The sequence below is a fragment of the Daphnia pulicaria genome, chromosome 6, assembly GCF_021234035.1.
Source record: "Daphnia pulicaria isolate SC F1-1A chromosome 6, SC_F0-13Bv2, whole genome shotgun sequence".
In the NCBI taxonomy this organism is placed as follows: domain Eukaryota; kingdom Metazoa; phylum Arthropoda; class Branchiopoda; order Diplostraca; family Daphniidae; genus Daphnia; species Daphnia pulicaria.
The window spans coordinates 19,945,512-19,958,372 of record NC_060918.1 but is presented as its reverse complement, the minus strand read 5'-3'; the positions used below and the strand labels follow the sequence as shown (position 1 = coordinate 19,958,372).

Below are 12,861 nucleotides of genomic sequence, written 5' to 3'. Positions count from 1 at the left end.
TTTTAATTATGAATTCGTCGTAAGAAGGTGCAAAGGCGGAATTTAAAAAAGGAATCGATCTTTTGCAGCATCTAGGCTTCCTAATCAATTTTTAAAAGTCAATTGTGGAACCTAGCCAAATAATGGAGTATTTTGGCCTCGTGATTAATTAAAATAATTTTTCCTTTTCGATGCTGAGCAGCAAAGCGGCGGAAGTTAAAGCTTTAATTGCGACGTGGCGTAAGTAAAAGGAGTAATTTCTCTGCGGAAAATGGCTTCAATAATGAGAAATTTTACATTGGCGATCCCAACGATTCCATTTGCATTGCCAGCACTGGCTCATTTCAGAAGAAGGCAGGCCTTTTATATCAATCAGGCTGGACGCGCAAATTTTGATCTTAAGATAAAATGCGGACTTTCGTCGGAGTTTATGATCTTGAATGGTGGTCCAGTAACTTGAGGTAACACAGAGAGAAAGTGTTTTCTCCAAAAGTCTCTTATTTGGAAATTCTTTCCAATTCTTCATTGACAGTGTGGGGACGTGATTTAATGGCTTGATAATAAATTCTCGTGTACCCTACAAGATGTTCAAAGGCACATACTGTAAATGAGCTTGAATCTTTAGGAGCGCTCCTATGCAGTTTAAGCGTTACGGCGGAAAAGTGAGATGTCTCAGTGTGGATTTATTTAGATAATATAACCGCAGTTGCGTACATCAACCACGGAGACAGCAATAGGTCGGCGGAATCGACGAGGATATCGGCTGTCTTTACGGAGTGGTGCGAGAGCTGGGCTATTGACATTAAAGCGGTTTATCTACAAGGCAGGTTGAAAATCAGTAACTTATGAATATTCCTGCGCGGGACCGGACACGGAATACTGTAGGTCAAGTCCATCCGTATTCAAAACTATTTAGGCATCAAAGTCATCGGAATTGGATGTGTTTGTTTCTTGATTCATTTTCTGGCGACCGTAGCTGCAGACGATGATGGTTGATGCCTCTGCGATGATTTGGAATAGACTAGCGGGTTACGTTTTTTTCCAAAATATAAATCCCTCTGAGAAAAGGCAAAATTAAGTTTAAATCAATTATATCATACTCTTGCAATTTTGAAAGTTGAAAATATATTGTATTTCATTTGAATTGTGTTTCTTGCTACGTTCGTATCTTAAAAAGTTATTGATGTGACCATTAATAGTCATAGTCTAACTTGGCCGGCAACGGGCAGGAACCAGTAGCCAGAACGGAATCGGTTAGAGTATCACTGTCTGCCGCGATGTTTTGTATTGTCAACAGACTGAGGGAGATGACACATTTTGATCAAGTTTAGTAGGGCTTAATAAGGGCTTAATAATACCTTGATCAATCATCAAATCTCTTAAATTTGGTCCAACTGCGGCAATTTTATTGAGAGCTTTGACAGTTATCTTTGCCATAAATGTAATAGATGAACTTAACACCTAAATTAAAAACAAAAAGTAGTAAAAAATAATTCCCAACAAGAAAATGTTATGCGATTTTTTGCGTATGCAGCGACGTTGAAACTTGTTAAATGTAGCTCTATAAATATGGGTAGTAGTAAAAGAAGGCCTTTGCAAATTCAAGAAAAACGGAGTCCTTTGAATTTTCCCCATCTACCTAACTTTCAATACTGGGCCCAATTATACCATTCGGTTTTTTTTGGCAGAAAAAATAGAAGCTTATTTTATCTACCTTACCTTAATCAAAAGATTCACTACGGCTATCATTTGTCCTTTTTTTTATGCCTAGAGCCAATTAAGAGGCGCAGGTTGCTTCTTTTGAAGCCATTGTGAATGACTCAGGTGTGTAATTAATTGCTTGATTCTAGTAACGGATAATCTTGTTATCCTGGAAATTTATTCTATGAAACTTCAATTTTTTTATCATCATTTTCAATAATCTAGCTTCACCCTTAGCTTTACCTCTAGGCTTCACCTCTAGCTTCACCTATTTGGATCCTTTCAGCTTTACCTCTAGTTTTACCTTCTTCTATGTATTTTTGTGCAACCGTTCACATAATGTTACTTTTACCGGTATGCAGCAGGCTTTGACCGGTATTTTACGGTATTTTTGTGTGCCAAGGATAAAGCCACATCCTAGTCACTGGCACCACTGGCACTCACTGCATTCAATCCTTACGTCGGAAAGGCAGTACTTGGGCGAGATTTTTATTTAAATGGAGCAAAAGAAGAGAAAAATTTTGAATAGAAATTAGCCATACAAGTTGGCGTTACAATAAGATGTAAAAATATAAAGAAAAGGAGAAACAAGGAGAAGAAAATGAATTGAAAGAAACAGGTGGGGCGACGACGACATTTATTGCAACAACAAACAGCAAAATGGCGTTGTGTTTCTCACGTACTTGATGGATAGATAAACAAAAAGGAGCGCCAAGGACTGGCAGATCCTCTCGTCTTTCCCATTTTTTTCGTTTAGTTTTTGGTGACAAACCAAACAAGAGACGATGACAAAGTAGGAAAAAAGGAAAATAGAACAAACAGACAAACAAAAAGGGACGGGGATTTTCTGTTCGAAGACGAGGGTGGCGGCGTCCAAAAAAATCGGGTTGGTCATGCGGTACCGGATTCCGCCGTTTCCTAAAAGATTTCACAGCGTCGGCATGGCGACATCTGCTGCGACAAACGGACGATTAAACCTCCGTCGGTTCCATTTTAATCAAATGCGATCAAATGTCATTGATCAAAAAAATGAACGGATAAACTCCTGTGGCAAAAACCAAAACATTTTCACCTCCAATCTCAACCGCTGAATGGAGTGGCCATTGAATTTTCAAGAAAGAATTGCGCTGATGGATAAAAGTTCGATGCTTTCCGTCAGCTGATGATGTCGACCTCGATAATAAGCGAAGCGTCTCTGATGACAGGCAAGGCCCTCCGGCTCTGCCTCCACCACATCTTGGCTCCCGTATTGTCTGGATGCTGCCATGTCCAGTTTTACATTTCGGGCTGAGCCTTTGTATATTGTCCCGTGTCTCTGTGTCTCTGCTGTGTGTGTCTGTGGGTAATGCGGGTCTTCACAGTCGACGACGACGACGACGGTCTTTTTCATTTAATCTTTTGGCCCGAATTCTCTTGCGGCGGAAGCAAAAAGCAGCAGCACTCGAATTTGGACAATCTTCCGATCCTTTCGGCGTCGGAATTTCATTTTTTCTTCTTTTCTTTCCCGGCGGATTTTTCTTCTTTCGTTTTCTTCCGTTCTGAGGTTTGGAGTCTCTCTCATCCGATTAATCTTCCGGGTTACAATTGTCAATCCTTTATTTATCGGATTGCGTTTTTTTCTTTTTTTCCGACTAAAAATGCAAATTGGCGATTTCAAAATTATTTTGTTTCCCCCCGTGTCAAATGTCAGTTGCTCCGACGACGGAAATGGAACTGGGCCGCAACTTGAAACCGGATTCAATTGTCGTAGGCAACGACGTCTATTTCGATTGTCGCATTCGCTGCAATCCGCCGCCGCACGGGATCCTGTGGACTCACGAGGTGAGTGGATGAATTCTTCCTCGTTTTTCTTTTGCATATTCATCGCGGCGGTTGTTATTTTATTTTTGCGTCCCTATTGAAACGTATCGATCCTCTCGAGTTGCTTGTTGCTGGTGGCAAAAGATAAACGTGAATTATAGGCGCCGACATTCGAATGAAAAGATTTTGCCATTCAAAGGAAATTGAAATTTTGTTTCTCCTTTTCTGTTCCGCTGAAACGCAAAAGGATCTTGTTATTCGAATCGATTCGCTCCTTCTCCGTGTACACATTGAAAATTTTTTTCTTTCCTCTTTTCTATTATTTTGTTATGTTCTAGTTGGGATAAAAATAAAAGTGATGCATGTACTGGCACAATTGCCACACACAACTTTTTATTTTGAAATTTTATTTTGACGGAATTTCTTCATTTTACGCTGCCGCCAAAATAATTCAAATCGGATCACAATTAGTGCGTCATTAACGATTGCTTTTGGCGGTTTTTTTTTCACGAAGAGAATAAAACGGACGGAAATGGGCGTGACAAAATATATATGTAGAAGGTGTGGAGTAGTGTTAAGTTGTTGTCTTTTCTCAACGTCGAATGCGGGAGTGAAAAATGTTGTACAAAATTTCCCAAGGAGTTGACACAAAAGAAAATGACACGTCATGTTCTCTGCCTTGATTTTTGTTTTGGTGCTACCGGGTGTTGCATTACACATTCATTCACGGTTTTATAGTATTATTATTATTGGAAACTTTTTTTAAATAATTTCGTGTTGTTTTTTTTTTCACGCCCCTCCCATCGACACGAAGTCAATTCAATTCTTTTACGTAATAGAATCAAATAAAACAAAAATCTTTTCGATTTCTAGAGATAAAGTTAATAAAAAATGTGTCGTGTTCTTTTGCGGTTTATTTTCAAATCTGACGGTGGACCACCCATCGTTGGTGGTGGTGGGTGGGGTGTGTGTCTATCTGCCGAGATTGTTTCCACCCGTTTGCTGTATGTAAATGGTAACGATTTGTTTGTGTTGCGATGGAATGTCCTCTTTTCTTTCGGCCCCCCATTTTTTTAATTTTCTTTTTTTCGCGCAATTTTGTAAATATAATTTTTGTCCCTTTTCTTCTATCCACAAACGGGGGGATATAGTTCAAATATTTTCCAGCGCGCGCCGATTTTTCTATGTATTTGTTGATTTTTTCTGATTTGAATTATTATTCGCCGTGTCGGGGAATTTTTAAACAGAAAATACTACTTTTTAGATCAGAAATACAGATATGGCGTCTGAATCTGCTCCAGGGCATGTCATGACCGAGGTCGAACAAATATTACATAAAGGGTAATCTATAGTTTAATTGTACTTGGGTTTTGATTGTAAATTAATAATTTTTTTAGCGTTTACAAAAAAAACGAAGTACCTCATCAAATGGAAAGTAATCAGAGAATTCGAGCCCAGTGACTGGTGTATGGTTTCCTTCTCCGTCCCTTGATAAGGTGAATATTACCAGGAAATCCGACAATCGAGATTCATCAAATAGACCCATACAACCAGTAAGTTTATCTTTGTAATTCTGAAACAGAAAGTAGAATCCCTTGGAAATGTGAATGTCAAGAAGATGTTGAATTTGTTTTCGCAAAGGATTCGTCGTCATACAAGTGAGACAAAAGTTCTAGCAATTTCCTTAATTAATTTGCGTAGTAATTGTTTCACAAGAAGAAATGCAGCGCTCGTACGTGCAAAAATATTTCTTCAGGTCTTTTTTCTGTTTTAATTTGATTCAAACTCTCTTTGTGCTTGAGAAGGAAATCTAGAACGAGATCCACAATTTTTCTTTTCTCTTTCTTATCCCAGTCACGAAATTTTGTGCCAACCGTTATTATTATTTAACGCCATCCGTTAGCCAATTTTTATGCGTGTCCGCGGGGTGCAGCCCAGCTGCTGTCAAATCTAAAACCGGCTGACCCTGTGTTTTTGAATATTTTATTGTTATATTAACAACAAAAAACATTGTTCGTTTGAAACTCTTTGCATGCGAACGAATTGCGAAAATTACAGATGTTTCATCACACTATTAGAATGTCGTTTCCATTTCGGCTACGATAGCACCGAAAAAACGTGGGAGCCTTACAGAAATTTTTAATGCACGGATTGGTAAAGGACTTTAATAAATGGTAAGTCAAGTTTAACTTTTAACGACAATTAATAAGTTATTTATCAAATAATTTTTATAGGTTCAGGCTATCGGGCCTGCAAGTGCAACAGCTCACCGATGCCGATTTGTCCCAACCACGGACCGGAATACCGCACACCAACAAAGTCATCGATATTGATACAATCGATGACGATGTTGTGGAAGTACATCAACCGGATCCAGTTTTGATGGAAGCCCAGTTAAGGTGGTATCATACTGAAGAATTCCACATTGGAATGGTAAGATTTTAATTTTTTTATAGTTCACTATTTATACATTTTATTGAAATGTCAACTTTGTAGAGAATTGCTGAAGAAGCTGCTGCAGCTGCATCCGATGGTCCGCCGATGGGAGATGTGCGCCAAGCGACGGTTGACGGGCCTAACAGCGTTCAAGTGATGACCGTGGCCGTTATTCCAGCGACGGCAACGGCGGAGCGTCCGCTGTCGGTCAATCCAGCGGTGGCAACGGCAGAGCGTCCGGTAGCGGGAAATCCAGCGGTGGCAACGGCGGAGCGTCCGGTCATTCCAGCGGCGGCTACGGTGGAGCGTCAGGAGGCGGTCATTCCAGCGGCGGCTAGCGTGTGTGTGTGTCTGTGTGTATTCTTTCCATTTTCATTTTTTCAGAATTATTTTTTTATTCCTTTTTGATTTTCTTCTTGTGCGCGCTCATTTGTTTTATGTGAATTGTTGCGGTAGGGCGAAATGGCATTCTTCATGAGTTCGCAAGTTTAAGTCTTTCCCGTGTAACTAGCCCCCATTCCTAAATGCCTAGTGACGCAAACCGGCGGTCGGTACATTATTGGTTTACGATATCAAACGGGCTATAAATAGTATGTTCACACTTAATGTATCACCCTATTATTCTTTGCCGTGGGGAGCAGCAGTAGTAGCACCACAGCTTTAAGGAGATGTTGGTTTGTTTCTTTCTTTCTTTTTTTTGTAATTTTTATTTCTCTCTCTCACTCACACACACACACACACTGACAAGGACTGTGTGGCTCACAGCTACTACTAGAACACCGTGTGTTGCGTATATTTCTGTTTTGTTTGTGTGTGTGAGGAGGTATCTCTTTTTTTTGGTGTATTTTTGCTAATTCGTCCTGCCATCGCCGAACCAGAATTTTGTTTTTTATTTGTTTTTTGTTTGTTTTTCCGGCAACATGTACTCGATCTATATATCCAGCTCAAGACAAGCTGTGCCCACTGGATTGTGAGACTCGTCGTAGAGTTGCAGCTTATTGAGGCCGTCTTCAAAATCTCGTAGCCCCAAAAGTTTGAAAGTTGCCTAACTCTCTGTCCTTGATGTTCCAGCACGAGCGAGACCCAGCGCGCACTCTTTTCGATTCTTCATCCCCGTCCCTCGTTTCATGGCCGAAGAAGAAGTAGACTTTTCCCTCCCATTGGCGTCCGCGTCCTACTATATTTCTTGTACCATCAGCTCACCCCCCTCCTCCCTATATACTCGGGCAGATAAGGCGGCCTTGTACAATATGTAGATTGCATGGCCTACTTACTACGTAGAGGAGCCGAATGGATTATGAGGTTTGATTGCCAAACGAATCAGACATTTGGACGTTGTTGTTATGTTTATCATTCGTTTTTCCTCTAGTTTTCCGGGGGATTAGCCCCTTATTTTTTTTTTTTTTTGTAACCTCCCCTGCCAACAGCGCATATGGTCTTTATTTGATTTCATTTTATTCGTGCACGAAAGAATCGGAAAAGGTGGCGGCCAATTTGAATACATCAGGCGGGGCCAGCATCAACGGGTTTAATGCATTTTAGAGAGATGGTCGGACATGTCGGTTTGAAGGAGAAGAGTCCGGTAGTGGTAATGTTGGTGGTGGTGGTAAATCAAATTACAAGACTTTTATTTCAATTGATTTTTATTTTTTTTTCCATCTGCGGTCTGTGTTTCTGTGTCTGCTTTTTTCAATCCGTCCGACATCAAAATAAATTAACTGTTTTTGTTTTTGTTTGTAAAGATGGAAGAGTTTTTGGAGGAGATGGCAACATGTAGTGTGTGTATGGAAGGATACATCAGCCCTAAGGTACTTCCTTGTCAACATACATTTTGCGTGGAATGTATTACGCGCTGCATGGCACAACTACTATGGTATGAACAGGTAATAATTAAATTTGTTTGTTTATTGCTTTTTAAAGTCAATTTCTTTTATTGTCTTTTTAGCTGCAATGCCCCTTATGCAGGCAAGGTTGTGAAGTCCCTTTTGAGGGCTTCCCGGCCAATTTAGTTGTCCAGCGACTCCTTGATTTGCCTGAACCTACAAGAATGCTTGATCTTGAATATGCTCCACTTCCTCCTCCTGAACCAGAAGTTGTTCCTGATCCTACACCAGTGCTGCAACTGCACCCTGGTGGAGGAATCGAAAACGTCAAGGAGCGAATCTATGTATTTTTCAACCGCCACCTTAAAGTGTCACCGAAGTATACAACGACACACGATGTAGAACTCCATCTTGTGTCGCTTACCATCTTAGGTATCATGTATTACAAACCTTTCCTGTCACAAAATGTATTTGAACTTTTTTTTTTCTTTTTCAAGGTTTGCCGGAGTTCGATGTCGCAATTGAAAGCCTTGATATTTCGGAAGGAAGAAATATGTGTGCCTCATTAGTTTACCAGAGACTTCTTCGTTTTGGATACATGACAGAAGAAGAATGGTTAGTTTTTTTAAAATTAAATTTGTCTTCGTTATTAATAATATGCTTTTTTTTTTTTATTCAGTTGTGGGCCACAATTTTTTTTGGCCGAAACCGCAATGGATTGGGAACGACAAAATGTTCTTGGCGGCTTCCAATATGGAATATCTAAGTCAACCATACTGCAAGTAATTGCCAAAAAAAATTGATCTTAGTATGAGCGAAACATCTTGGAGACACAACCACCAAGAGATATTCAGGTGTTCTCTTTTGATTAAAGATGGTATGTAATTCATAAATATTAAGTTTTTGATTTAAAAATATATTTTTTTATTTACCGTTTGTTCAGTGGAGGAAAAACACACACACACACACACACACACTAGCGGTGGAGTTAGTCATTAAGAGCAAAGAATGGCTGCACTACTGGCTGCCGCTACTGCTCCACAACCTCCGCCTGTTGGTCGGAGTTGGGCACTACCCGTTGCCGTTGCTGCTCCGCAACCTCCGCCTGTTGGTCGAAGTCGGGCTCTTCCACCCCCCGCTGCTGCTCCGCAACCTCCGCCACATGGTCAACGTCAACTGCTAACATGTCATATGAATGTGCAATATGACATGTTCAATTTTCTGACTGAGAAAGTTCAAACTACACCAATTGTCACAAGCGTAGTAATCCCCGCTGGATCAAGAACCAGAGTTACTGTTCCCGGTAAATTATTAAATTATTAAAAAAAAAATTTGTTATTCGTGTTTTATATTTTTTTTCTTTTCCATATATTCAGGTGACTCATTTGTGGCCGAATACAGAGCCAATGACAATTACGTGGATGATAATAAAAGGGAATGTGCTACGAATTTTCTCAATCACCTGATTGAATTAGGCGTAATGACCCTAGACGGACAGCGAAGAATGGCAGGGGATGCAGAGAATGGCATTTTGGAGAGCGCATGCATAAGTTGGCAGCACATAGAAATTTGTTTTATTATTACTAACTTTGGGAGTGGTGGTAGCCATTTTCGAGTTCTTGAAGTTGCAGGCTACGTCGATATTCTTCCACCGTTCGGTGAATCGTCAACTGCGAGTACTTGCATTTCGGCGATTGGCACGAGCATGTAAATGACTTATATTTAATTATCCAAAATTTTTCACCGTAATCAAAAGCCAGCTCTTCATTGGCTTCAATATCTCGGACGGCAAAGAATGCGATGCGTGGAAACTTCAAATCCTGGTGGTCGACAAAAACTTTTACCGGAATTAAGTTGGGTTCAAAAGAGTGGTTGATGAAGCGGGCTATATTGCCATAACGGCGGGCGTTGAAGCAGTAAGTTTCTTCGTCCTATTATTAAATATTAATAGGTAAGATCATGCATCAACTTTCGCTCCTGGGCACAATGACAATCTTGCTGATTTCATAACTGAAATTCAACGGTTGGAGCAAATAACCGGACTTATCCAACCAGTGCCAACATAAAAAATGAAAAAATTCCGGTGTCGCATCATTCGGATCAGATTTTTCAACAGACAAGGTTCCTCCAGTACCAGCTCAGCTCCAGCTAGTACTGGAGGCTCTAATGACCAAAATGACAATCTGGTCTCGAGGCAATATGTACTAAGTAGTACATAATCACGGCAGCACTTTTTCCAACATTCTGATTGGCTCTCACCATACAGTGTTGCCGGATTGAAGTAAATCACCAATAAAAAAATACAATCTCACTTGGCAACGTTTCCTATGCAGTGCATGCTCCGCTCAAACGTCAGCAGCCGCTAGAATCGGCAAAGTAAAAAAAGCTTAGTCTGATTCGAGGTTCGAACCTTCAACCATTTCAAGTGATTAGGCGGCTCGCTAACCACTAAGCTAATGATTCGATACAGATTTATTTTCAGGTAGGGGGGGTGAGGGTAGGTATGGCTATGTTTCATTCCTCTGGCCGTTTGATGGCATAACAATACCATCCTGTTTAAAAAAGTGCAGCCGCGATTGTGGACTAAGTAGTACATAGGGAGTTAGACCATGTTGCAAAATGAATACCATGGGGGCAACTCTCAAAGCCATATTGCTAGCCAAAAGGTTCATTTCAGTTCTATCCAAGCGACAATCCAACTCGTTCACCTCTACGTTTTTATGCCTGTAACATGAAAGGGCATTCGGCAAGAAATTTTCCAAACGTTCCACCAGCTTATCAGTGTCCATCATTATCCTCGGGAAACGCGAGTGCCGGCCAATTGGGACAAGGTCGGCCAAATTAACTTCACATGAGATCCCATTCCATTTCTGTCTTCCACCCGGTCCTTAAAAAATAGTCATTTCGCCTTCTTAGAGGCCTCTTGTCGTAGGAGCAAAGATAGATTTCAACCTGGAGGAAACAACGACGGTGAGAATCAACGAGAATCTAGTTAAATCAGCAGAAAAACCAACATAGTTGCGCTATTTATTGCGAAGCTGCGCCGGTCCTTTTTTGGTATGATAGCTAAACAAGCAAACATCTGCCTTGGACATAGGCTCAATCTAGCCAAGTCTGCAGCATGTTTCGGCTATCCCCCGCCAAAGTGCGCACTAGTCGACTAGCCGCACGACTTTTGGCTATGGCGGATGCGAAGCAAGTCGAAAGTGGTATATACGCGAGAAACTAGAGCAGACGATGCCTTCGAACTACTTTCACAGTGATGCCAGACAGCGGAGGAACACCCTTCACCCTTGTCAGAAATAACCTTTTCACGCTCAATTTCTTCATATGTTGCAATGCTGCCCCCTCATTTTGCTACCCTCGCTCACTCCCTTTTCTAACTTTCCCCTCTTTGTTCTAGAACTAGAACTGACCTTGGCTCCGCCGAGGTAGGTCGCAGGTTCTCTCTTTCCACGGTTTAAAATTCACCATTGTTCCACAGAGAAAGTTTCTTCATATCTGACTGGGGCAAGGGAGTTTTTGGAAACCAATAGGTGTTTCTCAATTTTACTGCTTCCTACCAGCATTTCCACACTCTGTCACTCATTGTCACACTCTTTAAATATTTCATTGCCATGTAAAGCTCAGCTTTACAGGGAAATAAAGACGAGGCAACTTGGGGTTACGAACTAGATGTATTGCTGGTCAAGTATGGGAGTACAAGAGAGTAAATGTCGAGAGGGAGAGCAGGTAGCAGAGAGCGAGACAGGGGGGAAAAGCGGCGGTTTATATCTGGCGGGATCGCCGGATCAGTATATCTTCCGGTCGGTCTGGGCTGTCTTCATCAGGTCCGGGCTGCAGCTGCGGCTGGTCTGAGAATTTTTCTTTTCGAAAAAAATGAATTGATTTTTGTTTTGAAAATTGCCAATGATCTTTCTCAACAATAAAAATTTTTCAAAGGGGAATTTCTGTATTTGTTTAACGAAATAAATTAGTGGAAATTAAAAAAAAAATTCACAATCAATAAGATAAGCGAAATTCTATGTTCATGCTTGTTTAAATAAAATCCTTGTAATCATCCTTGATTTACATCCTCCACCACTTCTACTGCAGAGTTTTGCTCCCACGACTACCATGATTGGCCGTCTGTGATGCCGTCGTTGAGAGCTTAACATTAAATCAGGTCTGTAAAAAAAGAACCGGAAAACTCTTAAAACGTAAAAGTGTTACGTTTTTTTTTTCGCGGCAGTGGTAGCAAACCCTGTTACCAGGACGCTCCGCCGTAGCCGCCGCTGGATTGCCCGACATCGGACGCTCCACCGTAGCCGCCACTGGATTGCCCGCTACTGGACGCTCCGCTATAGCCGCCGCTGGATTGCCCGACAGCGGACGCTCCGCCGTAGCCACCGCTTAATTTCCCGCTACCGGAGGCTCCGCCGTTGCCGCCGCTGGAATTACGGCCACTACAGGAGGCTCCGCCGTTGCCGCCGCTGGAATTACGGCCACTACAGGAGGCTCCGCCGTTGCCGCCGCTGGAATTACGGTCACTATAGGAGGCTCCGCCGTTGCCGCCGCTGGAATTACGGCCACGGTCAGCATTTCAACGCTGTTAGGCCCATCGACCGTCGCTTGGCGTACATCTCCCATCGGCGGACCAGCGGATGCAGCTGCAACAGCTTCTTCAGCAAGGGTCTACAAATTCGACATTTTAATGAAATGTATAAATAGTGAACTATAAAAAATTAAAATCTTGGGTTTACCGGCATCGCTTTCCATTTCGTCGTCCTCTGTAACTTGATTTTGTTTTCGATTTTTTCTTGTTCTTCGTGAGCAACATTTTCTTGTGTTTCTGTTGGTGTAATTATTTTTAACTGACTCAGAAAGAAGTCATAATTTTTTTCCCAGGTCATTTTACGCGATTCCTTTTTTTTCACTCAACTGGACCAACTTTTTGACAATTATTTTTCCGACTCTTATCGACTTTGACAGTTTTGTTTGACAATTTATAGACTGACGCAATTGACTTCTTGACGCAATTACTTTCTAGCTTTTGCTGGATTGCGCACTTCGGCAAAATACAGTTAAATATGTATGCATGTGACATACTCTTGTTGTACGTGTTCTGAAAGTAGGCCAGACT

At 41.4% G+C, this 12,861-nt stretch overlaps 1 protein-coding gene across 1 annotated transcript; it reads right to left on the bottom strand.

Moving 5' to 3' along the window:
* Positions 1-10,246: 10,246 nt before the first annotated feature.
* LOC124342182 (loricrin-like) lies at positions 10,247-12,487 on the bottom strand. Its single transcript, XM_046795146.1, has 4 exons — positions 12,482-12,487; positions 12,337-12,413; positions 11,990-12,295; positions 10,247-10,463 (listed from the first exon to the last, which is right to left on the bottom strand). Exons 1-4 carry the CDS (start codon positions 12,485-12,487, stop codon positions 10,247-10,249), a joined length of 606 nt encoding a protein of 201 aa, XP_046651102.1.
* Positions 12,488-12,861: the final 374 nt, after the last annotated feature.

Excerpts from the sequence above, each read along its gene's own strand:
- LOC124342182 (XM_046795146.1), bottom strand. Across the intron at positions 12,296-12,336 it reads CGCCAAGCGACGGTCGATGG|CGGCGGCAACGGCGGAGCCT; the intron begins GCCTAACAGCGT and ends CCGTAATTCCAG. Across the intron at positions 10,464-11,989 it reads GGCTACGGCGGAGCGTCCTG|GCATAAAAACGTAGAGGTGA; the intron begins GTAACAGGGTTT and ends TTCATGTTACAG.